General features: G+C 42.5%; 2 protein-coding genes across 2 annotated transcripts in view; both read right to left on the minus strand.

The window, feature by feature from the left end:
• The window catches only part of CDC5L (cell division cycle 5 like), a 31,020-nt gene extending 25,015 nt beyond the window's left edge, over positions 1 to 6,005 (minus strand). Inside the window, exons 1-4 of the mRNA XM_014872921.2 lie at positions 5,671 to 6,005; positions 2,609 to 2,712; positions 1,628 to 1,789; positions 671 to 798 (exon numbers count right to left, since the gene is read on the minus strand). Coding sequence (XP_014728407.1) covers positions 671 to 798; positions 1,628 to 1,789; positions 2,609 to 2,712; positions 5,671 to 5,715 — 439 coding nt within the window. The 5' untranslated portion in view covers positions 5,716 to 6,005. The remainder of the gene's footprint in view (positions 1 to 670; positions 799 to 1,627; positions 1,790 to 2,608; positions 2,713 to 5,670) is intronic.
• A 1,480-nt stretch (positions 6,006 to 7,485) lies between these two features.
• Positions 7,486 to 13,834, minus strand: LOC106851129 (uncharacterized). The gene is made up of 3 exons (XM_014872885.2): positions 13,720 to 13,834; positions 12,887 to 13,489; positions 7,486 to 12,246 (listed from the first exon to the last, which is right to left on the minus strand). The coding sequence occupies exons 1-3, from the start codon at positions 13,784 to 13,786 to the stop codon at positions 9,593 to 9,595; spliced, it is 3,324 nt and encodes a 1,107-aa protein (XP_014728371.2). The 5' UTR covers positions 13,787 to 13,834; the 3' UTR covers positions 7,486 to 9,592.
• Positions 13,835 to 26,857: the final 13,023 nt, after the last annotated feature.

A 26,857-nucleotide genomic window follows, 5' to 3' on the forward strand; every position in this document is an offset into this window, starting at 1 on the left:
TCTTTAAAGCTGAATCAATCAACCACAGGCTTTCTGTGCCATCAAGACCTTTAGAAAAAAAGCCCAATGTTGAAAATAGTAAGTATCAACAACAAATCAAAATATTTACATAAAGAGGCAAACTGACCACATTAATGGAAGTGAAATTTCATTTACATCTTTATCAGAGTATTATCCTGAGAACTTGCTAACTGTATTTACTTCTAGAGCTGAGAGAGCTGTTTTTGTGAACCTGTGACTGTTCAAAACCATCAATTCATGGAATTTTAACAATGTTCATTTTTCAGTTCATAACATTGCTTTGTGAAAGGAAAAAAAAAAGTCAGGCAGTCGTTCTGTGCTTCAGCATGGATTCATCTGAGAGTTGTAAGCTGATGGAAAATGATGAAACTACAGAATGCAAACAAGCAGAGCAGTTGTCAAAGCAAAGAACAGCCAGTCATGGTAACAGATGGAGGTGACAGATAAGGAGGCAAAAAACCAAGAAAAGGAAAACGGGAAAAATGTAACTGACTGGTCAGATACAGAAATAAGACAAAACTTGCAAATAAGTTAATGACCAGGCAGTGGTGGAAAAAAAAGAAGAAAACCAAGGTACACTGGCTGTGTAAACAGAAAAATCAAACAGATCAGATTTCTGTCAAAAATTGTAAACACACTCCTAACTCACCTTCATCCATGTCAATGGGATCTGGCCTGGCAGGTTTGGTTTCTGGATTTGGATCGATTTCTCCAGGTTTCAGTTTCCGAGGATCATCAGCAGTTTCTTCCTCATTGTCTCTCTGAGCAGCTTTGTCCCTAAAAACACATTGTAGGTGTCACTACCAGCTCTTTGTTTTCCCCCAGACCCATAATAACCATCCCTTAAATGTCTCCAAAGACTGATCATAAAGCAGTAACCTTGTACTCTGTACAATACATTTAATCTCTTATACAATTTGCAAGCATGGTACGGTTCCATAATCTTAAACAAGACAAGAGAAAGAAACTAACACAGTATTACATTACAGCAATAAAATATTATATAAAATACAATACTGATACAGCTAGTAGTAAACAAATCTCCTCAGGTAATCTTTAACAATAAAAACAAGAATTCAAGCAGTGTGACAAAATTAAAATATCAAGTTTTTTATTATGTTTTTTCTACTCAACCAATTGCGCCAAAATTTAAGAATGCTCACAAGGGAAAACAGCACATTCTTTCTCTTCTCATGGCCTAAAGAAACTTTTTGTAGCAGAGAGATGGTATCTGCACATTCAGCCACTTCAACACGTGTTTTATGTCTCTTTTCTTTCTCAAATACACACTCCTGCTGATCAGCCAGTCAAAAGATGCCCAACCATCCCAATAAAAGCATAAATCCTGACAGCCCCTTAGCCAGAATGATCAGGAGCAAGAAGAGATATACCTGTTTCTATTCAAGCTGCTCTCCAGGTTCCAGCAGCTTCTTTCAAGCTAGACACAAGTGACTGAAAACAATCTTTAAAAATTTGCTTACAAAAGGACACAGTCAACTTGAAACCACCCTAATTTATCACCATGGGAGAAGGGAATGATACATTGCTACAACTCCACATATTTTTTGGGTATTCCTGGCTTTCCTCCAGGCAAACAGAAACTCACAGTAGAAATTCATAGTGTTCCAAACACTGTGCAGCAGTTCTCCCAATGATGGGGGCAATGGTTCTCCACTGGGTTGGCATCAGCTTGGCCAGGTGCAACAGTTTCTCCTCCTCTTCCCGAGACCACTCTGTCTTTTTGATGCTCGGGTCCAGCCATTCATACCTGTAGGAAGGGGAAAAATTAAGGATGAGAGATCTAAGTTATCCATTGATTTGTCTTCAAGAATGTTCTCATGACATATGTATTTGAGCTTTAAAATGTATTATTTATCCAGCACTTTTCATACAGATACTGCCTCTTCTTCCTTTTCCTGTCTTTATTCTGGCAAAGTAAAGAGTCACAGAATTAATCCTGAAAAAGAAAAGTAAAAATTGCAATTATCAAAGATAGAGAAATTGTGGAATTGTTTGGTCTGGAGTCTTCAACAATTATCTTACTAATCCTCAGGTGTGCCAGTACTGTTATCTTCACAAGGAATATTCTATTAAATATGTGCAGTTCAGTTCTTGAGAAACTAAGTCTCAAATATATTTATACTGCATCAGTATTTGCACCAGTTTAAAGCTCCTAATTTTTATAAAATATTAATTTTCACAGTGCAATTTCTAAACATTTACTCTCAAGCCAAACTCCCATTACATGAAACTAGAAAATTACATGTAAGAGAGATTCGTATCTTACAATTTTACTTCCTTGGCAATATCCACCCATTAAAACATGTTTAAATAAAGGGAAAAATTAATGTTTATAATTTTAAGTGATCCTGTATTTGCTAGCACTGTAGTCACTGGCAAACAGAACATCTGGCTACTTTTGTTCAACAACTTTGAAGCAATACGAATCTGAAATTTCCATGATAAAATTAAACAGTGTTAAAACTGTTGTAGCTCTGTGGACATAAATTAAGCCTGTGGTAATATTTTGCCTAAATTTCCACTTACTATGAAGGTCATATTCCCAGGCACAGCACCTCTCACTTACCATCTGGCTTTGCACTGCTTTGCTGATTTCCTGTGCAATAACGAGGCAATTCGAGACCACTGGTTTTTGCCATATTTCATAACAGCTGCTTTCAGAATTTCATCCTTGAAAAAAACATAAATAAATACTCTTATGGACTGCAAAACAGGAAGTCTGAGCTCAAGCAAAGGAGAACATGGTAAATTCTATGGGCTGGCCCAGAGGAAACAGCGTAACACTGCTACTTCTGTTCCATTTTATTCTCAAGAAAAATCAGGATTTGTATTTCAAAGGGCAATTAAATCCATACAGATTAAATGAAAAAGACACGTGATTATTGTTCCAAACTTCATATATCCAACAGAACTTCCCAAATGATTACTTTCAATGCTCTCTAATGCACTAGTGTTTAATGGCTCTCTATGTCTTCCCTGAAGGACAGCAGCAGAGGTAAGGAAGTGTTTGGTAATGACAGGACAACTGGAGAAGAAAGTAGAATTGGCAAATATCTCTGGATGCCTTCTTTTAAATAATACCACAGAATTATCTATTTTTCACATTTTAATACAATTGGAATAAAAATGTAATAGATTCAGCTTGGGAGCCATGTCCACATACAATGAAGTGTGCACTGAGTTTGACCAAAAGCCAGAAGAGTTATCAATTGTCTGTCAATTCATCCATCAATCTCTCTCTCCCTGCCTCAACAGATGGGCTCATTATTTCTGGTTTACTCAGAAAAAGTGGCATTTAAAATGCTTTAAAGCTATTCTTGCAGCCCTTTCAATCACAGATGTCCCTCTCCTGTACCCAGTGAGTGTTCAGTCAATCTGACACTGTCTCCACTGACATCTCCCAGAGAACAACAGCTTTAACTGTGAGCTTATCATCAGCTCTTGATCTGGCTTGAGCTGCTACAGGCAACAATTCATGTAATTACTGTTCTGAAATAAATAATAAATCCCGCCTTGTGTCTTTCTTTTAACCTACTTGGTGCTCTATGGCACACAGGAGCTGTACCAGTGACATCAACAGGCTTTGTTTGCAAGTAACCAGTCATTTTATGAATGACCTGGTATCACCAGGTTCCACTTTCCCTGTTTTTAATGCTGTATGCATAATCACAATGTTAATTAAAAACAAAACAAAACAAAACAAAACAACACCTATTTTATCCCTGGTACACAAAGCCTGGTGAACTAGGGATATATTTGGCCACTGGAACAGGCTCCTCAGGGCAGTGGCCACAGCCCTAAGCCTGCCAGAGTTCAGGCAGCATTTGGACAACGCTCTCAGGCACAGGGTGGGATTCTTAGGGGTGCTCTGTGCAGGAGCTGGACTCGATGGTCTTTGTGGGTCCCCTCCCACCCAGCATATTCTGTGATTCCATTTAATGCACTGCTCTTTCTCTTCAACAGTCACCAAAATTTATCAAGTACGGAAGACCCTAAGAATGGGGTGAAGATAACGTGAGTTTTCCTGTCCTCTGCTGACCCCAAATTTTGGTGCTTCCTGGCACATCACTGATATATCACAAGTGCTTAAAAACACACAAAGTACATTTTATCTTCTATTACTTTTTCCTCACTGTTTCCTGGAACCACGTACATGCCTGGTGCTCCCAGCATGCAGTGACAGAGTTCTGTATTTTACAGTGCCAGGTACATCCTTTTGCTTTAAACATGCATCTAATAAAACTGACATCCTTGATTTCTCGTGTTATTAATTTATTTTCCATGACCACTTGAGGTTCTGAAAGCTTGCAACAGCAAAACAGGAGGGTATCATTCGTTTTTGGAACAATAATTTCTGTGTTCAGAATTCTTGGGGCTGCAGATGAAGAGCCCACACACAGTGCCAATAAACAGACTGAAGTTGCACTAGGGGTTTAGATTAGTTATTAGGAATTTTTTTTCCCATAGAAAGGGTTGTAAAGCATTGGAACAGGCTGCCTAGGGCAGTAGTGGAGTCACCATTCCTGGAAGTGATAAAAAAAACATGTGGATGTGGCACTTAAGGACAGGTTAAATGGTGAACATGGTGGTGGTGCTGGGTTTATGGCTGGACACTTGGTGATCTTAAGTCTTTTCCAATGCTAAAAATTCTATCTCTGCCTTTGCCATTTCCACATTTGGAAATATATTAAAGAGCAAGAGATTCCTGCTGCCTCATTTCCCTAGAGCATAAGAAACCTGCCTATGCAGTACAAGCCACATGCTAGTCTGTGACAGGGACATCTCCAAGCATAGCCCAGCCCATGCTTCCAGTCCAGTGGCAATGGGAACAGTTTCTCTGGAGCAGAAGGACACGACACACACATGGCTGAGCTTCCCAACCTGCAGTCCGAGGGAGAAACACCATCAATGTGACCTTTGCCCACTGAGGCAGCAGGAAGGAGGAAGGCACAGGCTGCTGGGGAATGCAGCCCAACAGAGAGCCAAGAAATCACAGAATCAGTTAGGTGGGAAAAGGCATCTCAGATCAGAGTTTAATCAATGCCTGATCACCATCATGTCAATGAGACCATGGCACTCAGTGCCACATCCAGCCTTTCTTTATAAACACCTCCAGGGACGACGACTCCATCACCTCCCTGGGCAGCCCATTCCAGTACTTAATCACCCTTTCCTATGAAAAAATTCTTCCTAATGTGCAATCTCAACCTTTCCTGGTGCAGTCTGAGGCCATGTCCTTTTGTCTTTTGTCCTGTCGCTTGTTGCCTGGGAGCAGAGCCCGACTCCCCCTGGCTATCCCCTCCTGTCAGGGAGTTGTGCAGAGCCACAAGGTCCCCCCGAGCCTCCTTTTCTCCAGCTGAGACTCCCCAGTTCCCTCTGCCGCTCCTCATCAGACTTGTGATCCAGACACTTCCCCAGCTGCGCTGCCCTTCCCTGCACTCGCTCCTGCAGACCCCAGACCCTCCGCTGTCCCGGCACAAGGGGCTCCAGCAGACCCGGGACACCCCAAAACCGGAGCCCCCCGCGCAGGCGCACCACGACACCCACCCTGCGCCTGCGCACAGTGAGGGCCCCCCACCTCCCCGGGCCCTGAAGGGGGACGAGGGCTCAAACCCCGCCGAGTCCTACCTCGGTGTTGCGCCACACGCCGCCTTTAATCATAATCCGCGGCATCTTGGCGGCGAAGGGAGGCGGGGACGAACCCCTGGAGCGAGAGAATGGAAAGGGGACGGGAGCGCGGCTGGCGTCAGCGGGGCCGGCCGAGACCGCGCACGGTCGCCCTCAGCAGCGACGAGTGCCGAGGGCGAGGGAAGCAGGACCGGCTGCTCTGCCAGAAAAGCGGGAAGCGGGTCCGGCTGGTTTCCCAGGGAAGCGGGACCGGCGGCTTTTCCAAGGGAAACGAGGCCGCTGCTCCTCCAGGGAAGCGGGTCCGGCCGCTCCGCGCATGCGCAGCCCCCCCGCATGTCCTGAGGCCGCGCTCCGCGCTAGCGCCCCCTGCCGGCTGGAGGAGCGCACGGCGGACGGGTCTGGGGGGCGCCGAGGGGAGGAACCGAGCGTTCATTAAACTCTTCAAATTTCCCCGAGGGACGCAAATGACGGAGCAAAAGGACAGCGGAAGGAAATCACATCTCCCCCATGTTCCGTTTAACGGTATCTTGTTAATTTCAGGAAAAAGCCCCGCGCGTTTATGTGTGGAGTAAATTCTTGGCTGTGAGGGTGGTGAGGCCCTGGCACAGGTTGCCAGAGAAGCTGGGGCTGCCCCTGGATCCCTGGAAGTGTCCAAGGCCAGGTTGGACAGGGCTTGGAGCAGCCTGGGATAGTGGAAGGTGTCCCTGCCCATGGCAGGGGGTGGAACGAGATAATCTTTAAGGTGCCAATGCAAAACCTTTCTATGATTCTACATGAGAGAGCAATATTGATGGTGCGTTTGCATATTCACACTCTCAGACACTATAAAGGAGTGTGTACAAGGTACATACCCCAATTTGGGAAATTCTCACTGGTAAGTACTCATGTCACTCTCAACGGGTGAAGGGTTGAATCTCAAGGAGTGAGGATGTCAGCTCAGGATCTGTCACTGTCACTCAGCTGTGGTCCCCCAGGTATATCCAGCCTGGGAGTTGTGTGGCTCAGAGAGGCCCCACTCAGAGGGAAGTGCTGATCTCAGCCCGCTGCAGTCTGGAGAGCTCAGAGGGTCTCAAACACCACTGCTTAGAGAGTCACAACAGACTTGCCTTTGCTCATAGCAGTTTTCCACCCTGGCTGCAATTCAGGTTGGTAACTTTCAAAGCTTAAAACTAAAAACGTTGTTCCACCTGGGTGGTTATTCATGTAAGAAAACTAAGTCCCCAAAGGCTGTCAAAACCCAGGGGGCCCCTTAGCCTGCACTGGGGGCCAATAATGTTTTGGATAAGCTCAAGAGGAGCTTGGCCCAGCTTGTCAAGGCCAAGCCTAACGAGCCCTGACACCAATTTTGAGACCATTTCTGAGGCCAAGTGTGGCCCAAACAGGAAGATGCACCACTACACCATACAGGTCTGACTCACTATTGTTCATTTTCATCACCTCCTGTTTAACTTGTATTAATTTAATTAGCAGATGCAGAGCAGGTAAAATGACAGCCTTTTGCCCAGTTTATCTTGTTACATTTCCCTGTTTTGTCCAAATTTAGGATATGTTAATGGAGAAAATGATGAAACTTTTTTTGTTTCAATAGGAAACTTCATACTATGATTTAGGAAAGGCTTTGATTTTTTTTTTTAAACTGCAGGAATAAAAAAAATTACACTTCTAGCTACCAAAAAAAGATACCAACAACAGCCCTTGTCTTATTTGAAACTGAATATGCCTCAACCTTTAAATTTCACTTAGCAGACTGAGAATACCTTTGAAACCCCAAAAATCCAGTGCAGTGCATAAGGAACAGAAAGCAACACCAAGAGGCATTGAACTGTTTATTTTTATTAGAGGCAGAGACTAGGAATTATTTTTATGAAATCATCAATAATTATTTTTATAAAATCATCCAACTGAAAAGACCTTGTTCTTACTTACAACTTGAACAAACTTATATTTACACTCTTTCAAAAATTTACTGCAGTTAATTTATCCCCCTAAACCAGGCTCTCTTCATCATCATTGTACACCATACTTTTAAACAAGTGTGCTCTATCAGATTTAGCCTTCCTAGTCTCATATGATGTAGAGGCTCACAATTCCTTCAGTAGTTTTGTTTTCTCTTTGTACCTGTTGTTTTCAAATAAATGATCAGAATTGTAATGTAACGCAGGTAAGAACTCCCCCAAGCTTGAGTAACCATTTAATATTTCCCAGAAATGCTTTTCTTTCTTCATACAGGATAACATTCTTCTTTCTCACAACTGGATTAGGTGACTCCAAGGTCTAAATCACTCATCTGTAACCACCACAGTTCAGGCACAGATACTTCTCTGACTTTACTGAAACTCCAAAGAACTGGATCACTTGAATATCTTCACTGATCTGGCCTTAAATGCATGCATCTGTCCATGAGTTTCAATCCATGAGTGGAAAATTGCCTTCCAAATCACAGAATGGCTGCAGGAGTTCTGGAAGACAAGCCCCTGCACAGGCAGGGCCACCCAGAGCCAGTTGTCCAGGATTACATCCAGATGGCTTTTAAATACCTGAAAAGAAGAGAACTCCACCACCTCTCTGGGCAGCCCTTCCCAACCTGTCTCCTACGTTACCACAAATCCTCTACAAGACATTATCTGTATTTCTACAGAAAGGCAGACATCCAGGAGCAGAAAAAAAAAAGCACTGAGTTCCACATTTACATTCTCTAAATTAAACCACAGGTTTGTTCTGCTGCTCCATTGACTGAGCTGTAGCATTGGGACAAGTTTGCACCAGCCCTTTGCTGTTGTCTTTCCTCACAAAAGGGATAACACACTATTATTAAAACCACTTACCACACTCAAGAGTTCCTAACACTGCCCAACTCCAAAATAAACAAAGATTTGTCCGGATTTGAATACAAATTGGAAGCAGCACGCATCTGGGTTCACCATACCCTGAACCAACTGCTGCACAGTACAATGGTTCTTACACACGATATTTTAGACTAAGAGTAAAGTTCTTAAAATAAATGTAACAGTTTTAAATTCTAAGGTTTTCAATGTAACTAAATAACATTCACAATTATCAGCAACTGCTCATATTAACAGAAGTTATTTGAAAAGTGTATCATCTATATTAACAAACAACACAGTAACTACCAACCTGAGAAAAGGCAAGGCTAGATTCATACTAGATTAACATTGGACATTCACATAAAATTGAAGATTTAAAGATTCCCAGTGTCATAAAATATATGTTTCTGGACATTACCATATCTGGTAATTAATTTCTCAAAAAATTATCAAAAAACTTCAGACAAGGTAACAGCTTAATAAACATCTTATACATACAGATACATGGAAAACATTTTCATTTCACTATTACCCAGCGATGACACGCATATCTTGTTCATGTAATTTGGTGAAATACTATTATTTTTTCCTCTTACAAGTATTGCAAAAGCACCTTGGAGTAAAGGAGGCAACTTTCAGCAGATGGGAGGTAGCATTAAGCCTCCTGATATACTGATAATTTTTATATGAAAGTTATTACTATAAAATATAACATGCCCTTCCTTCTCTCCCTTTAGACATTCTTTCAGTTAAAGAATATTTTTTTCTTATTAAAATATTACAAAAAAAAAAAAAAAAGTGGTGCAGAATAACTGTTTAAACAGCAATGAACACTGGCCAAAATAACTGACCTTTGCTGAAGTTACTCAGGGATGAAAAAGCGTCTCCAAGATCTTCAGCAAAGCCTGTGCTAGAATTGATGTTCTCAGAAACACCTGCAGCAAACCAGTACCCCAAGATTCACTCTCTCGACCAAAATGCTGGATACATCCATTACCAGCCATTGCTGTAGGCACAGCAAAGGAACACAAAGCCACGAGGAAATTCAGGACATGCAAACCTGTCCAAAACCAAGCACCAACTTCCAATTCTCATCCTCACATTCCAAGCTTGTGCTGCTGCTTATGCTTCTCCAGCAGCTTTCTGGTGGGCAGCACCACATTACACTTTGCACACTTGTACTTCTTTCTGTGTGTTCTGATGTGCTTTTGGAAAGCGTGTTTATCCATGGTGGAATACCTGCACTTCCTGCAGTGCAGCCGGAGGTGAGTCAGCAAGTGGCGCTTGAGGTGGCTGGAGGTGCGGAAAGCCAGGGAGCACTGCCCGCACGGGAACGGCTTCTCCCCCGTGTGGATCCTCAGGTGGAACTTCAGGTTCCCGTTGTGGGTTGTGCAATAACCACACTCCTCACACCTGTATGTCTTGACAGGTGGCTCCTTGTGCTTGTAGAGCCAGCCAGGAGAGGAGCTTCCCTCCCCTGTGTGCAAAGCCAGGTGGCGCTTCAAGGACAGCCATTTGCTGGTTGAGTAGTCACAGCTCATGCACTTGAAATGCTCCACGTTCAAATGTGTGAGTCCGTGCCTTTTCAGGTGACTGGAAGTACGGAACTCCTTCTGGCAAACGATGCAGCTGTAGGGCTTCTCACCTGTGTGAGTTCTGATGTGGAGTTCCAGGTTGCTTAAAATGCCAGTAGCATAGCTGCACTCTGCACACTGATATAATCGTGGCTGACTTTGTGCTTGCACATTTGCTGTGCCCCTCTGAACGCCTCGCAGAACTCCACTGACTTCTGAACCGAGCAAGTAGCTGTTTAATCCTTGGCAGGAAAAATCCCTTTCTGGACATGTCCCTCCGTGGATTTCACGATGCAATTCAAGATTCTCTAAACACTTCTCTACAAAGAGACAACTTCCAAGCTCCTGTCCATTTTTCACATGAAGAAGGCTGTGTTTCTGCAAATGGTTTGATGTTTTAAATGACGTATTGCACTCTTTACACATGAATGGTCTTTCATCCGTATGTATCTTTAGGTGCAGCCTGAAGTTGTTAGGAACATCAGTAGCATAACTGCAGTGCTGGCATCTGTAAATTTGTAATGTATTTAAATTAGAAGGATACATATGCTCCAAGTTTTCCACAAAGTTATGAAATGAAGCATCATCTTGCACTTGTGAATGAGAGGCCTCTGATTTGAAGAAAGGTTCCTCTTTGTGAGTGACGGTGTCCATTCGGTAAGAGGTCTGAGGAACTTCTGATCTATTTCCAGTAACAGCCAGGCTGTTACTTCCTTGGCTGTTTTCAAGGCATTTCTTTCCAGGGTATATTTTCTTATTGTCCCACACATCCCCTGCTTGCTCAAACGCCACTTCTGAACCCAAGATTCCCTCACCCAGACAATAATTTTCTCTACCAAAAAGAGGGTGAGAAACATGAGAATCAGCTGATTCACCCTGAGAATCACCATCAGCTTTGCATATTTTGCTTTTAAAGTATTTATTACTCTGACTCGTATAACCATTAGCCTTTAACTGTTCATGAAACTTCTTGTGAAAGCTGAGATGTCCTTTAGTGTAGAACTCCAGGTTACATTCATTACATGTGTAATTCTTTGGAGGTCTTTCAGTTCTTCTCCTCCCACTCAGGCAGCCGGGTTGCTGCGCTTGGCATGTTTCTGTTCCTGCATGTATCCTCCTGTGCCTCTCCAACCCTGAGGTGTTGGTGAATGCTGCCTGGCAGAGCTCACAGGAATATGGTTTATCCCCTGTGTGGATGTGGCTGTGCCTCACCATGCTTGCAAAATACAGTGAAAAAAAGGTGCAGAACCTGCACTGGTAGAGCTTATAGCCAGCATGCCAGTACATGTGATTTAACAGGTAGGACAAGCTGCTGCAGGAGTAATCACACTGAGGGCACTGGTAAGGTGGTCTCTCCTTGTGTCCCTTCATGTGATGAATAAAACTCCTAGGATTTGATGAAGCAAAGAAACAAATTCTGCAGGAAAAGCTAACTGGCACATCCAGAGGTGTAAAGTCCCTTTCAATTTTAATGAAAAATTTATTGTATTTACTTTCTTTTTTCTTGGTCTCAGATTCTCCTTCATATCCTTTCTGCCTCCCTTTTCTCGCACTTACTCTATTTTTTCTTGCCTTTTGCAACCTAGCAATCTTCTTATGAAATTTAAGGTGATTCTTAAGATTGAAAGAAAAGAAGAAGGTTTTTTTACAAAAGCAGCATTTATGTGTTTTCTTATCTTTATGAGCTGAATAAATATGTTTCTTCAGGTGTGCACTGCATTTATACAAAGAACTACAAAACCTACATTTGAAACTCAATCTTTCCTTCTCCTTTGGAAAACAAGACGTTTTAGGAAGAGGTGTGATGGTCATATTATCCTCTAGCCATGTTAAACCTTCTTTCTGGCTCTGGAACTCTTTTGGGCTTGCTTGAGAAGAAACAACTTTTTGTTGCCGGTATCTTCTCCTAGGGAATGGTGTTAACATCTTGTAAATATGCTCTCCAGTAGTATTTGATTCAGCAGAAGTGGAAGCATTCCTATCAGGTTTCCCTACGTCTTCTAGATGTTCCTTAAAAGTAGGAGAACATCCATTAAGAAATGGATCAGAACAATTATAGGTAGATTTCTCTTCTTCTTTCAAGGCTATTTCTGAAAGAGCATTTGGAGTTTCATCTTCAAATTTGCTTATTTTCCTGTAATCAATTTCATTATCTTCATTCTTTAAGGAATCGTGATCTACAAGGAGATATAAAAAGTCACATTTCATACAACCACAAATATTCATGATTAATTCATAGCAATAATCCTAAACTGCCTAATAACTTGCTTGCTCTTCACTACTTCTACATCCTCATTATTTCCCTCTCTCCACTTTATCCCCTAATACCTCTCTTCATGCTCCCCTCTACCCCCAACATTTAAATATTTCTCCCAGTAAGAAGCAGCCTTCTTTCCTACTTTCTATTTTCACTCAAGACTCTTGAATTTCACAGTACCACATTCAGTTTTTAACAGAACACCTTTATGCCAGAATTCCTGTCAAAGTACTAACACCAAACTTTCCTAATGCTCTGTTCTCACAAATACCACGCTTCTTCTGTGTTTTTATTTTGAGAACACTTCCCTGATGAAAGGCCCCCCTTTTTCTCATTGTGTCAAAGTACCAACTTTTTGTAGCTTCCCTGCCTTTCACAGGAGTCTGTGAAAGAATTGAGCACACTCCTGGCAACATTTTCCTTCTGCTACATTTATGAATCTAATTTCAAATGCTTACTCTGAAAGAAATTGATGTCATAGCATTTCTATACATTTTTCATTTCAAAACTCGAGGTTTACCACGTTTCTTAAACTTGGAATAATCTTACTAATATATTACCTTCCACTTTAACAATTATCTCAAATTCCTTGTGGATTTCTGGTTGTTTCTCCGGACTGCCATCAAAATGAACACTTGCAATACTGACAGGTTCTTCTTCATGTTTGGGTACCACTACCAACGTCTCAAAAGTGTCAGCTCTGTCACTGTCAGCAGAGGAAAGGAGAGGAGGAATCTTCTGAAAGCCATCATTATCACCACAGTCTTCTCCAACACTGCATTTGATTATCTCTGGAAGCTCTGTTTTGCAAGACAATGTAGGTAACATGCAATTTTGACCATATTTATCCGTGTCTGCATCACACCCATCACTTGAAGATAATTTTGATGTGTTACACACACTCTCAGCAAACCATTTAACCTCGGAATACTTAATACAATTATCTTCATTTGAAATAGTCTTGTTTGCATCCCAATTGCCTACATGGATACTGTCGTTTGAAGGTTCCACTTCATTTTTTAGGCAAAGGCTGTTGTTTAATTTAAACTCCTGCTCCACCTCGGGAATGGATACTTCCTGCTCCTTATCATCGTCCTGGAGAAAATCCTCATCGCTCAGCACCAAAATAGTGATTGGCAACACAATCTCAAACACCTCGGGCTCTGCGAGGAGAAACACAAACAATGATCGCAATTCTTAAAAAAAAAAACCACCAAAACCCCGACGGCACCGCGTCCACCATAACCACACGCATTCCCAGTGCGCTTGCGCACGCCGCGGCGGGCCCGGCCCATTCACCCCTTCCCGCCGTCCCCACTTTCCGCGCTCTCCCGGGCACCGCCGCTCCCGCGGGAGCCGCGCTGGGTCCCTGCCCAGGCCAGCGGGCACTTACCGCTGTCTGCGGCCGCCTGCGGGATTCCCTCCGCGGCCTCCCGCAGCACCCCGGGCTCCGCCGGCATCTCCGGACCGCTCCGCCTCGGGACTCGAACCTCCGGCCCTGAGCGCCTGCGCTGAGGGGCGGGGGCGGCGCCGCTGGCGCCTCCTGATTTGAGGGAGAGGCGGGGGCGCGGCCTGAGGGATGTGTGGGGCGCGGCGCGAGGATTTCAAATATGCCTTAAAACTCAGTTTTAAACGTGCTCTGAAGTGGTTTAAAACCTCAATTTAATCACCGCCTGGGCCACGGAGCCTCCAGCCCTGGGCAGAATTATTCGAATGCTCTGCGAAACCTATTCCCAGTTTTGATAGGTTGTTACTTCTTTTCCTGTAAAATTAGATCTCACCAAATTCCGATTATACTCTTGTGATAATTGATAAAAGACTCGTGTTAATCACAAAAGCATTGGGGTTTGTATAAACCAGAATACTAAGCTCTGAAGTGAAGCATGGACACTAGATAAAGAAAATTATCTGATAAAATCGTTCTGTTTAAAATCACCTTGTTATATTATGTTGTATTATGTTACATTATATTATATTATGTTATGTTTTCCAGATAAGTTGTATCGGCTACCAGCTTGCAAAATCAGCCTTCCCAATAGCCCTTCCTGCCTTTGTCTGATCAATGCTGCTTATCTCAAAGACCAGACTTCCAGAACTTCTCTGTGCTTATCTACAAGGACCCGATGGCTATCTGTGACTGATTATAGCCCGGAGGCTTTGTGAATTTGTGTAAGAATGTTTATGCAACCACCACTGCTTACCTGGCAAAATTATGACAGCAAAAAACCCCAAACATTATTGATTACAACGAGAAACCACAGTATAAGAAGAGGCTGCAAACCAAGGTTCGGTGGGACGTGGAGTGGGCGGTGACCCCTCACATTCTCCAGCGCGCTGCTTGCTCTGTCTATATTAAATAAAGCAACCTAAATTTTGCTGAATATCGAGACTTTTGTCTCTCATTTATAACACTCTTAAGATCGGAATTGTACCATAAATAAGGCACTCCCTTGCTGGGGACATAAAGAATCACAAAATAATCCCAGGCAGGAGTCACAAAATTCCTGGAAACACTAAAAAGCACCTTTGTTTTCATCCTGTTCTGTACCTTGGCCGTTCAGGCTGGAAGTGGGAAATGTATGAACCTGTGTACATACATATTTACATGTGTAGAGATGTAGGTCTTTATATAAGCACATAAATTTGTATTCATGCAGGGTGTCCCTGCCCATGACAGGGTGGTTGGAATGACACCGTCTGTAAAGTCCCAACAAAAAATATTCAGTAATTCTGTGAGTTGAGTCTGGAAGATCTGGAGATCATGGAGTCCAACCCACCCCCGGTAAGGCAGGGTCACCTGGAGCAGCTGACACAGGAATGTGTCCAGGTGGATTTGGAATGTGTCCAGAGAGGGACAATCCACAAAATCCCTGGACAGCCTGCCACCCTCAATGTAAAAAGTTCTTCCTCATGCTGAGGTGGAAATCGTGTTTAATTTTATGAGCATTGTTCCTAATCTCGTTGCTGGGCACCACTGTAAAGAGCCTGGCACCATTCTCCTGGCACCTCTCTTGGAGATACTTACATAGATTGTTGAGATTCCCTCTCAGTCTTCTCTTCCCCAGACTAACCAGGCCCCGTTCTTGCAGTTTCTGCTCCTACAAGAGATGTTTCAAAGGCCTCATCATCTTTGTGACCTCTCCAATATCTCCTTGCCCTGCCATCCCAGGGATATTCCCCCAGCTCCCAGCACCCTGCTCCTGGCATTATCCCCACCCCCAGCTGTGACCCCACATTCTGCACTGCTAGAGGATTCCCAGTTCTCATTTTCCAGGCTCAGCACTCCGTAGTGGTGTCTCCAGAAGAGGATGGAACATTTAGCCACTCCAATGAGAGGGATTTTCCTAATTCCCTGTCTTCTTCCCCCAATAAAAATCATGGAACCAATTATCTGCCTTAATTTCAGACGTTTGCACCTCTTGTATATCGAGCCGCACCCATTTGTAGGAACATGTGTTCAGTTTGTGAAATTTAGATGGCATCTTTTTATTTTCAAGTAGAACTGATGAAACCTCAAGGGAGCAGCATTTCCAAAATTCTCCGAACTGAGAGTATTAAATTAGGGAGAGATGAGAAGAATATTGGCTTCTGTGTTTCAGCTCTCAGGGAGTTTGGGAATTTCTACAGAGTGAGAAGACTTGTTGATACTCCAAGGTGAGTGAAATAGATGCTGGGGTGAGCAGCATATCTTGCACAGACTTTTTGCTTCCTGAGCAAGCCATGGCATATGAAAAATCAAAAGTAAAAAGAAGTCTCCTCTTGGCAGAACCGTCTATCTCCCCCACAAGGTGGCTCTGCAGCCACAGGCTCTGCAAGGAAAGAACCTAGAAATACCAGTTATTTCTCTTTTTTTAAAAGCATTAACTTAAAAATAATCTCCTTTGAAAGATATCTCCCTCACTAGAAAACCTGCAAAATTATACTAAATTTAAAAAGATGTTAATCCAAGCCTTTTTCCTCAAAAGTGGCTGTTTCCACTCTTAAAGGAGCAGACTATTACTCTCAGCGTAGTACTTCATGATGCCATCATCCAGTGAATAAAGTGACCATGAAATGGCTGAGGAATGAATCTGGTCAGTCTGGGCTTCATCTGTCTTTACAAGCCTTTTGCACAAAACTACATTTTGCAAATTCAGCTTGCAATGGAGTGATCTGAACCTGCTTGCAACTGTGCTTGTGCCCACACTCCAGCATGAAAAAAGTTGTGGAGAGTATCTTGCAAGGAATAAGATGGGGAGAAATGGCTTTAAGTTGAAAGAGGGTGGATTTAGAATGGGTAGTAGGAAAAACTTCCCTGTGAAGATGGTGAGGCCCTCGCATGGGCTGGCCTGAGAAGGTGTGGCTGCCCATCCCTGGAAGTGTTCAAGGCCAGTTTGGATGGGGCTTGGAGCAACCTGGGATAGTGTCTCCACCCATGGCAGAGGCTTAGAATGAGATGATCCTTAAGGTTTCTTCCAATCCAAACCATTCTGATTATGTGAAATATTAGATACTATGAGAAATTGAAGCAACCTCAATAAACTGTGATTATTTGAAGTGTGGACTTTTGACATCTTTGTGGCCAGAACGGTGGCACAGAGTTACCTCAACTAACGTAAGATACTGACCTAAAAGATGGAACTTAAGAGTGCAGTCACCTTAGTCTGCAAGTGGGTTTTATCCTCTTGCATTTAATCCTGTAGAAAGGGTCCATGCCAGTAGTTTTGTGGGGTATCTTTCACTTTACCAGCCAGGGCACATAACAAAAAATCAAGCTGGAAATATTGAACAAAAAGCCTGAAAGTCGAGGGATAAAAGATAATGTCACTTTTAGACCAGGAAGAGCCAGAGAATTGCTCCTGGAAAGCTTACATTATGTAAGTGCATAATGTAAGTGCATACGGTCTGGCAATAAGAGCAGAAGTGGTAGCCAAATACAAATCCAGCTGGGAAAGCATAGAAAAGAAGCTAGATAAGTTGTAAATGAAGCCACTGATGAATATCAGCTAATATAATCTCCAGAAGGATTGCTCAGCCCAGTTTCAGCTGTGTTAGGACTGTGAACCACAGGGGCTGGGAGCTTTTTAACAGCCCAGATATTGCAGTAACAAACCAAGGCTTAGTAACTAAATGGATTATTTTACTGTAAAACCTGCTGGTTTGTTTTTCTCTTTCTCCCACTGCTGTTGACTTTTTTTTTTTGGTCCCTTTTTGAAAACAGCTCCACTGAAGTCTTTTCCAGAGGGAAGAGAAGAAAACACATCAGTGAGGACAAAGAGCTGAGCAGCACTTAGGCACAGAGCCTTCTCACACCAAACGCCCACAGAGAGATGCAGCTGAGGATTGAGAGTCACACAAAGTCCCAGCTCACTCTGTTTTCCTATACCTTCTGCCCCGAGCAGATCTCCTTATCACTAAGTTCACCTTGAACTTGTGGAAACTGCAAGACTAGGAAAAAAATTCAGTCTTATGATTAGGGCACAGAAGCCAGGAAGTTTGATTTCCATTCCTGTTTTTTCTGCAGGTTTGTGAAAATCCCTATTGTTTGCAGAGTGTTTCAAACTCCTCACATTGCTTTAAGAGAACAGAGCAGTGGTCTTATATGTTTTCAACTCTCAGTATTGGAAGCAGAGTTTGATTTATTGCCATACACAGTATTTCCCTAAATTTTGAGACAAATATATCTAAGGTAGACCTCGGGAATACCTGGAAATACAGAGCCTTTTCTCTGGCACATTGAGCATGGTCCATTCTACTGATTTTGCTCTTTTTGTCTTCACAGAATCATGGAATAATTTAAGATGTAAGGACCTTTTAAAGGTCATTGAATCCAACCCCTCTGCCATGGACAGGGACACTTTCCACTAGACCAGATTGCTCCAAATCCCTTCCAACCTGGCCTTGAACACTTCCAAGAATAGAGAAGTTCTCTGATGTGAAAGACAGAGGACTTCTGAATCAAAAATGATTGCTTTTTATGAGGCTACACTGATCTGAACAAAGTTAGCCCAAAACTGAATTATGGAGTTTGCTGCAGTCAGAGAGAGAAACAAATGTGGCAAAGGAAATTTCAGCTTTAAAGTTTCAGCATAGCAAGACCTCATTGTGGAAAGTGTGAGGAAATCTTAATAGAGGGTGTTGATGCCTCTGCCTTCTATAATAATTTGAAAACTGAACATTAAAATACTGACAGTAAAAGAGAGTAATGAGCCATTGCTTGTCAAAAATAATATGTAGGAAAAGGTCAGCTCTTTGGGAAAGCAAGTGCCTGGGAATTGACAAGGTTAATCATAAAAATAAGTGTATTGCTGCCAAATTGCCAGTTGCTGGGTAACCCACAGGTGAAGGGGAGTGCATTTGCTTAGTGGCAGGAATTTAATGATTCACCATCTGGGTGAAGTTTTCTTCAGTGGAGCATGTAAGATTTTTATTTAAACAATGAAGTCTACCTGCTCCTTTTGACCAGCTAATCTGTCTCTAGACTCCATTGATAATATTGGCTGCAAGTTTGATTCAGTTTTCTGAATATGAGTAACAATAAAAGTTCTCTTATTAATTTTTCTGTATCCCTAATGGACTTAAATTAACTTAAAATAACACATACACACCAGATAAAATAAAATAGCATAATTAGTTTGTGGAAAAGCAGCTTCCTAGGCACAAGGTTTGGAGACCAACCTAAAAACATGATAAACTTTTTTTTTTTAATAGAGCAAGGCAAAGGTGCCTCACTCAGACAACGTTCTAATTGCTTTTAACTGTATAGCTGTTTTTTCACTTTTTTTTTGCATTAAATTTTTCTCTGTGATGGTGGTGAGGCCCTGGGCACCCTGTAAGGGTGCCCAGAGAAGCTGTGGCTGCCCCTGGATCCCTGGAAGTGTCCAAGGCCAGGTTGGATGGGGCTTGGAGCAACCTGGGATAGTGGAAGGTGTCCCTGCCCATGGCAGGGGCTGAAACGAGATGAGCTTTCAAGCCCCTTCAACCCAAGCCATTTATGACTCTATGATTTTGTGTGGCAGGGCTTTTCTGCAGCTTGGAGGTCTTTTGATGTGATCTGGTCATGCCCTGTTGTGAATTCCTGTTACCCTCCCAAACTGGGTGATTAGGAACACCTTCCACTAGCCAGGTGACTCTGACAAAGGTTCTCCTACACAATTTCCAGGTACAGTTTAGGAGCTAGCATAGGCCAGGGCTAATTTCCCAGAAGAGAAATAAACAGAAGGAATGAGCAGAGAAGATTAATGCCTGTACAAAATCAGATGAGAACCTCTGGCACTCATGATGCCATCAAGAAAGATGTTTGCTATAACATGCAAGTAACCTTTTGTTTGTGTGTTTCAAAAGATTTCTTAAAAAGTCCCCCCAAACCTGAACTATATGGTAATCAGGTGTAGTTTAAGGAATTATAGTCAGTCTGGTTACTTGTCTGCAGCTGGGAGGAGTGTTTCAGCTAAAAGCAAAATAGATGAATGGTGTTTCAACTGATTTTCAACTTTGTTTTGTATTCTGCAGCTGCTTCTAAATCACAGCAAAAATCAACAATATTATTCCTGCTGACAAGATTGAAAATGATGAAAAATTATGGAAAAGGAGAAGCCAAAGCTTTTTGTGTTTAAAACCTTTGCCTCAGATAAACATGTCAGGTCTTTCCAAGCTTACTTTTGTATTTTCCTTCTACCTTAGATTATTCCATCTTAAAATGTTTTAGGTAATTTTTGCACTTTTAGAAAGTACAAAACATTGTGTTTTTTCTGTAATTTTGCCTTGCATAAGTGGTAGTTACACAGCACATTGGAAGTGATTGAGATATTCACCAAATGGTGTGGATTTCTCATTAAAGTAGGATCATTACTAGGGTGACTGAGCAGTCTAAAGGCATATTTAAATTTTTCGTGGTGAAGGTGGTGATGCCCTGGCACAGGCTGCCCAGAGAAGCTGTGGCTGCCCCATCCCTGGAAGTGTTCAAGTCCAGGTTGGATGGGGCTTGGAGCAACCTGGGATAGTGGAAGGTGTTCCTTCCTTCAAGAATCTCATTCCTTATCTGTAGTCATTCCTTATATGTATTTCTTTATGGAATATTTAAAAACAGAAATCCAGATCTTGCCCAAAGAGGTCTGCATTCCCTGATAGATGGTAGGAATCAATACATCTCAGATATGTTTGTTAAGTTCACAAAGTGCTCTGAGATTTCAAAATACAGCTATTATGGAAATAGCCATTGTTATTCTTGTTTTTAATAGCTGCTGACAGTCAGGAATATTTTGAGGTAAGTGCCAAGTTAGAAGCTGTGATTCTGAATAGAGTTCTTCAAATACTCAAGGGCTCTATTATGTTTGAGGTAATTTGGACTGTCATCCCAGAAACATCTGGTGGAAGGGGATCAAACTGGCACAACAAAGACTGGCAGTGGTACTCACATGTCCCCTTATGGAGCCACTTTATGGGTTTGGCTGTGCTAAAGATATTGAAAACTTTTCAGGGCATTACTGAATTTTCTTGAGCTGTCTGAAACTCAGCATTTCTATTTCATGGCAAATGTTGAAGTTTCACAGTATGTTTTTATTCTCAGTGTGAACATACCCACAAGTATAAAAATTTTTCTGCCCATTTAGAAAAGTGTTGCTTTAAACAAAGAATAAATATATATATAGAAAGTTCACTTCGAAATTAAATTACTGGTTCAAGGCTTACTTTGCTTGGTTTCCAATCTTAGTATGAGATGTTGGTGCATGTCCAGAGAAGGGAATGGAGCTCGGGAAGGGTCAGGAGCACAAGGATGATGATGAGGAGCTGAGGGAGCTGGGGGCGCCCAGCCTGGAGAAAAGGAGGCTCAGGGGGGACCTTGTGGCTCTGCACAACTCCCTGACAGGAGGGGGCAGCCAGGTGGGGTCGGGCTCTGCTCCCAAGGAACAAGTGATAGGACAAGAGGAAACAGCCTCAAGTTGCACTAAGGGAGGTTTAGATTGGATATTAAGAAAAAAATCTTTATTAAATGGGTTATCAATAATTGGAATAGGTTGCCCAGGGCAGTGGTAGGGTCACCATCCCTGGAGGAATTTAAAAAACATGTAGATGTGGCACGTGGGGACATGGTTTAGTGAAGGGCTTGGCAGTGCTGGGTTAATGATTGCATTCAAAGCATAATGGGAGTCTAGACTGTTGTAGCCATGTCCATTTAGGTTTGAATTTAGTGCTGAATTTCCCCCTTTTCTGTTCACCAGTGGGATGAGAGCTTTCTGAGAGCTAATTAGTGGCAATAACTTAAAGTCTCTTGTCCATTTATTGTTACTTTCTTTGTAATATGCATGAGACCATTTTGGGCCTGTGATCCAGAACATGGAACCAGAGCAGGGTACATCAAAGGCTGTCTTGTCACTGGAATATTTTTAAGTTGTTGATATAAAATCCTATTGAGGCAAAGCTCTGTAGTTCACACAAGACAACTCAAAACCAACTGGGTTTATCTGAACCTGTCTCCATTAGGATCTTGTGTTGACTTTGCTGTTTGATTTAGCAATCAGCTATAAAAGACAACATTTTGGAAGCCAGTCTAATGAAGATAGAGTGATATTCTTCCAACCACATGTTTGAATCTGAGAAAATTACTTCAGGCTTTATTCCCTTTATTGTTGATGGGAAGAAGCAGGAATTTAGGGTGTGAGTCATCTGACCTATTTTAGATGTCCATTTTGGAGTGATGAGTTGCAGATGAAATGCTGATTTCTCCCCATTGAGTACCAGAGGGGGATTAGTTTAGATGCAGGTAACTGATGGGATTGGAGGAACTCATCCCATCCCCACTTCAGGATACAACATTTGGCCTTATCAGCAATAGCTTTATCACCCAGCAAATGCCATGGCTGATATAGGATCTCTCCCAGGACAAGTCTGCATGGAGATGAGACCAGCCACTGGAACTGGAGCTCCACTTCCATTGGAGAATGATTCACAGCCCACTGAGGTCAACGGGAATCTTTCCACTGGCTTCAATGGGCTTTGCAAACCCCAGGGTTTCAGCATACATTAATTTAGCATCTGGGTGCCATAATTTGAGATAACATCATTCTCCTGGGTTTCATTATCAATGTTTTGCCAAAGGTCAGCACTCTGACAGCAGAGCTGGCAGACCAAAGTTAGCCACAGACTAATACAGCAATTCACTCGGTCATGAGGGCTGTGCATGTGCTACTCCTAACAGAATATTCCTTCCCTTGGTACCTGAGTCTCCTCTGGTTTGGTCTATCTAGCCCATAGTCTTCATCATCATAGAAATCCATACTTAATCCTTTTGTCCATCTCCTCCAAGGCTGCCAGCAGCCTGTGGTTTACAAAGAACAGCCTCCCCATCCAGTCCCCACTCCCTGACATGTGATCTCTGTCCTTTCAGCCTTTGGCCACCTTGAAGCTGCATCTCAGTAGCAAGTCTGGTGGATTAAACAAATCACCTCTGATAAAGAGGGGGCTAAAAGTACCTTTGATAAGAATTCAAGATAGACAAAAATAATTGGGGTAAAAACTGGATGTTCTTCCTTTCTGCCATGCAGGCAGAGATGTTGCTTATTTGAAGGAAAACTATTAAGAGAAAATTCAGTACTCAATTGTATAACTGAAGCTTGAAACTTCATTAATTAACAATTAAATAACTTGAAAAGATATTATAGGTTTTGGGGTAAGTGAAGACTTTGGAAAGAAAACAGAAGAGTTTAAGTATTTGTCTTATTTTTGTGGCATTGTGGGTGCTTTTGCAATACTTATACTTTTACTCACTCCACGTCCCCAAACATCCTTTTCAGTATCTGGTGAAAATTATTATTTTAGAGCCCACGGGGTGCTTCAGAGAACACACTGCTGCCTTACAGGTACTGACAATTTCCTGCATCAAAAGAGGGGCAAACCCAATTTCCCTGTGTTATCCAGGTCAGTGTGATGTGACTTTCACAGTCAAATCCAGATCATGCAAATACCAATAACATCATTGTCCTGGTCATGTTTCTACAGGAAGGAACTGGTAATTAAAAATCTTTGGGAAAATAATATTAAAGTTGGACAGCTAAAATACTTTGTTTTGTTTTAAATAGCAAGCAGGCTTCATGACCAGTGCATACTCTGAGGAATTTCAGTTTTGGCAGTAATGAAAACAAGGAGAATATAACACAGTTGAAAGCCTTAACTCAAGATTTGAGACCACATATTCCAATTCATCCTGTATTACAGGTTCCTTGTGTTTCTTAGAATGTCTGTCAGGACAGGATTCAAATCAACCAAATTTAGCCACCTCAGACTGGGTGGCTTATTTAAGACACCTCTCTGGGCTCTCTGTAATCCCAGAATGGTTTGGGTTGGATGGACCATAAAGATCATCTTGTGCCACTCCCCTACCATGGGCAGGGACACTTCCCACTGTCCCAGGTTGCTCCAAGCCCCATCCAGCCTGGCCTTGGACACTTCCAGGGATTCAGGGGCAGCCACAGATTTACTGGGAAATTGTTCCAGGGCCTCACCACCCTCCCAATGAATAATGATGGTATTATTATTATTATTATTATTATTATTATTATTATTATTGCTATTATTGCTATTATTGCTATTATTAAATTAAATGTCAATAGGCACTTCCAAATAACAACTGATCTCATCCAGAGAAGGTGCATATTTCTCCACCAAGAGTGTCTTTCACTTCAATGATCTTTCACTATTGAATCCAGGGGAAGTCTGGATAACCAGTTTCAACCAGATCTAAAACTTTTAAATGGTTTTATTTAGCTGAAATACATTCTCTGGTGAATTTAGGGCTATAAAATCTATTTAAGTACTTGTGACAGATTTTAATATATTCAGTTACAAGCCAATAAATATTTGCTTCAAATGTTCAGGTTATAAAAACCATTTCAACATGTGTGACAGGGAAATATTTTAATATATTCAGTTACAGGCAAAAATGGATTGGTATTACCCTGGCAACTCCATGCATTAAAATGGTCACAAGTCAGTATGACAGAAATGATGAGTGAAAAAAGGGTCATAATCATGGTTCTTTATTTACCTCATGGTTTTTGTGTCTGTTGTATTCATGCTGTCAGAGTTTCTCTAAATAACCATAATGGATAGAGATGGCCTAGAATTTCTCTTCCTGAATGAATACAGAGAATGAGGACATGGAGTCTACAAACAAACAAGGTTTGCAATGCAGACTGCATAGAAAATGCAGCTCCACTTCCAGATAAGCCCAAGGGAGCTGTAGGGACCTTTTTCCCCATGTCCTGATCTGGGTTCAACAAGCCCCCAGCACCAAACCTCATGAAATTCAAGAGGCCAAGTGCAAGATGCTGCACCTGGGTCAGGAAAACCGCTGGTATCAACCCAGAGAATGGACTGAGAGCAGCCCTGCAGAGGAGGAGCTGGTCAATGAAAGGCTTGGCAATGACTGGTCATTTCTTGCACTTGCAGCCCAAAAAGCCAGCTGTGTCCTGGGCTGCATCAAAACCAGCCTGGGCAGTGGGTCAAGGGAGGTGATTCTCTCTCTGCTTTGCTCTTCTGATATCCCACCTGGAGTGCTGCATCCAGCTCTGGGAGCACCAACGCAAAAAAGACAGGGACGTGTTGGAACAGGTCCATAGGAGGGCACAAAGATGCTCCAAGGGCTAGAGCCCCTCTGCTCTGGAGCCCCTCTCCTCAGGCTAGGAGAGCTGGGGATGTTCACCTGGAGAAGAGAAGGCTCTGGAAGACCTTAGAGTCCCTTCCAGTGCCTAAAGAAAGCCAAAAAGGGATTTTTTACAAGGGTATTTAGTGGCAGGACAGGGGACAATGGCTTCAAATTGACAGGGTTTATATTTGGGTTAAATATGAGGAAGAAATCCTTCCCTGTGAGAGTGGTGAGGCCTGGCACAGGTTGCCCAGAGAAGCTGTGGCTGCCCCATCCTTGGAAGTGTCCAAGGCCAGGCTGGATGGGGCTTGGAGCAATTTGGGATAGTGGAAGGTGTCCCCTCCCCACAGCTGGGGCTGAAATGAGATGAGCTTCAAGGTTCTATCCAACCCAAACCATTCTGTTCCCATGAATATGTGACAGTGATTTAGAGGATATAAAGAAGAAAGCTTTTATTTGCATCCATAGTTCATTTCTGGGGCATTAAAGCACACAAAGATTTAATCCCTGGCCAAAAAGCAGTGGCAGGAAGACTGTGGCAAGGCGAAGATCTGGACCCAGAATGCCCCAGAGCCCTCACCACAAGACATATTTTTTCTGAGGGTAGGTTCATCTCCATTTTTTCAGTGTAATTGAGTGCAGGAAGTATTCACAGTCACTGTTGCTGTTTTTGAGCACGGTCTATTGGAGAATAATCTGAACCAGCCTCTTAGAAGCAAGACAACTTTCTGTACTTTTCTGATGTACAGCAGATAACGTGAACAGCAGAGGATTGATGTCATCCCTACCTGAGATGAAGGTGGCTGCAGTGATGCTTTTTCTGAGGCCCTTCCTTGTCTTACGAGTTTTTCACTGTAGAGTGGCCCTGGGAAGGCAAGCAGAGGGATAACTCAATATTAGCAAAGCAAACTGAGCACTGTGTAAACATGGGAGAAAGAGCTGGAAGTTTCTCTCTGTGAATGCAGAGAATATCCACTAAATATTTGACTTACTCCCACTTTTGTTTCCTGTCAAGAATCAAGAGCAATGAGCAGACGACCTGGCTGCAAGTCAGTAACACTTGTGGCGTTTTTTTTTTTTTGTTGTTTTTTGGTAAGTTTAATCTCTTAAGATCTCTTATATCCCTGCAAAGGGCATCCACACCACTGCAAAGGAGTGAAGTGCAAAGAAGTAAAACCTAAAGCACTTTCCAAGGTGTGGAAAATGCTCTCTGAAAGCAATGTGTTGCTGCAGCTCAGTTAGCCTTGAAAACTCAAGCAATTAAAATGCTAGTGACTAAGAAATAATAATTTTGAGAAAGTAGTTTTTCTTCTTTCCCTCACAGTCCTACTCTGTGCCGTATTTATAGCCATCTTGAGCTGGCAGTTAGGGGGAATTAACCACTACTTGGCTTAAAGGGTCAAAAGACCTCAGAAAGGAAGTCAAGACAGAATAGCTGTGACTTCTCTCACCCATATGATTATAATCTAAATGCTGGAAAAGAGACCTGAACATGATTTGATGAAGAAAATGACAGAGAGTCTTGACATGAGGGTTCTGGTGCTCTCCCTGCTGCCAGGGACCTTTAAACTCCAAGCAATGTTTTTCACTGGAAGTTAAAATCCGGGGAAGTTGCCTTAGCAGTAGGTTGCTGTGATAGTTGTCAGTCAGGCAGTTCTGCTCAATGCTGTCCTTAACAGGGTCATTGTCAAAGAGCTGGTGATGCCACCACTGTTTATTGCAGAGTAGAAGTTTTGTCTTCCCCATTCTGCATAGTAAGAGATTTGTTATCATCAAGCCTCTGTTGTGCCCTTGTTTCTCAATCTTTTTTCTTTCTCCATTAAACTTTGTGTTCCAGATTGAACAAGGAAACCTCCTCTTTTCCATCCAAGACAAGCATCTCCATGAATTTCCACTCTTATCTACCTCT

The sequence above is a fragment of the Sturnus vulgaris genome, chromosome 3 (genome assembly GCF_052056855.1).
Source record: "Sturnus vulgaris isolate bStuVul1 chromosome 3, bStuVul1.hap1, whole genome shotgun sequence".
NCBI lineage: Eukaryota > Metazoa > Chordata > Aves > Passeriformes > Sturnidae > Sturnus > Sturnus vulgaris.

Coding starts and splice junctions, on each gene's coding strand:
- LOC106851129 (XM_014872885.2), bottom strand. CDS start 13,786: ATGCCGGCGGAGCCCGGGGTGCTGCGGGAGGCCGCGGAGGGAATCCCG. Junction 13,490..13,719: donor GCAGGCGGCCGCAGACAGCG/GTAAGTGCCCGC, acceptor TTCTCCTCGCAG/AGCCCGAGGTGTTTGAGATT. Junction 12,247..12,886: donor GATAATTGTTAAAGTGGAAG/GTAATATATTAG, acceptor ATCTCCTTGTAG/ATCACGATTCCTTAAAGAAT.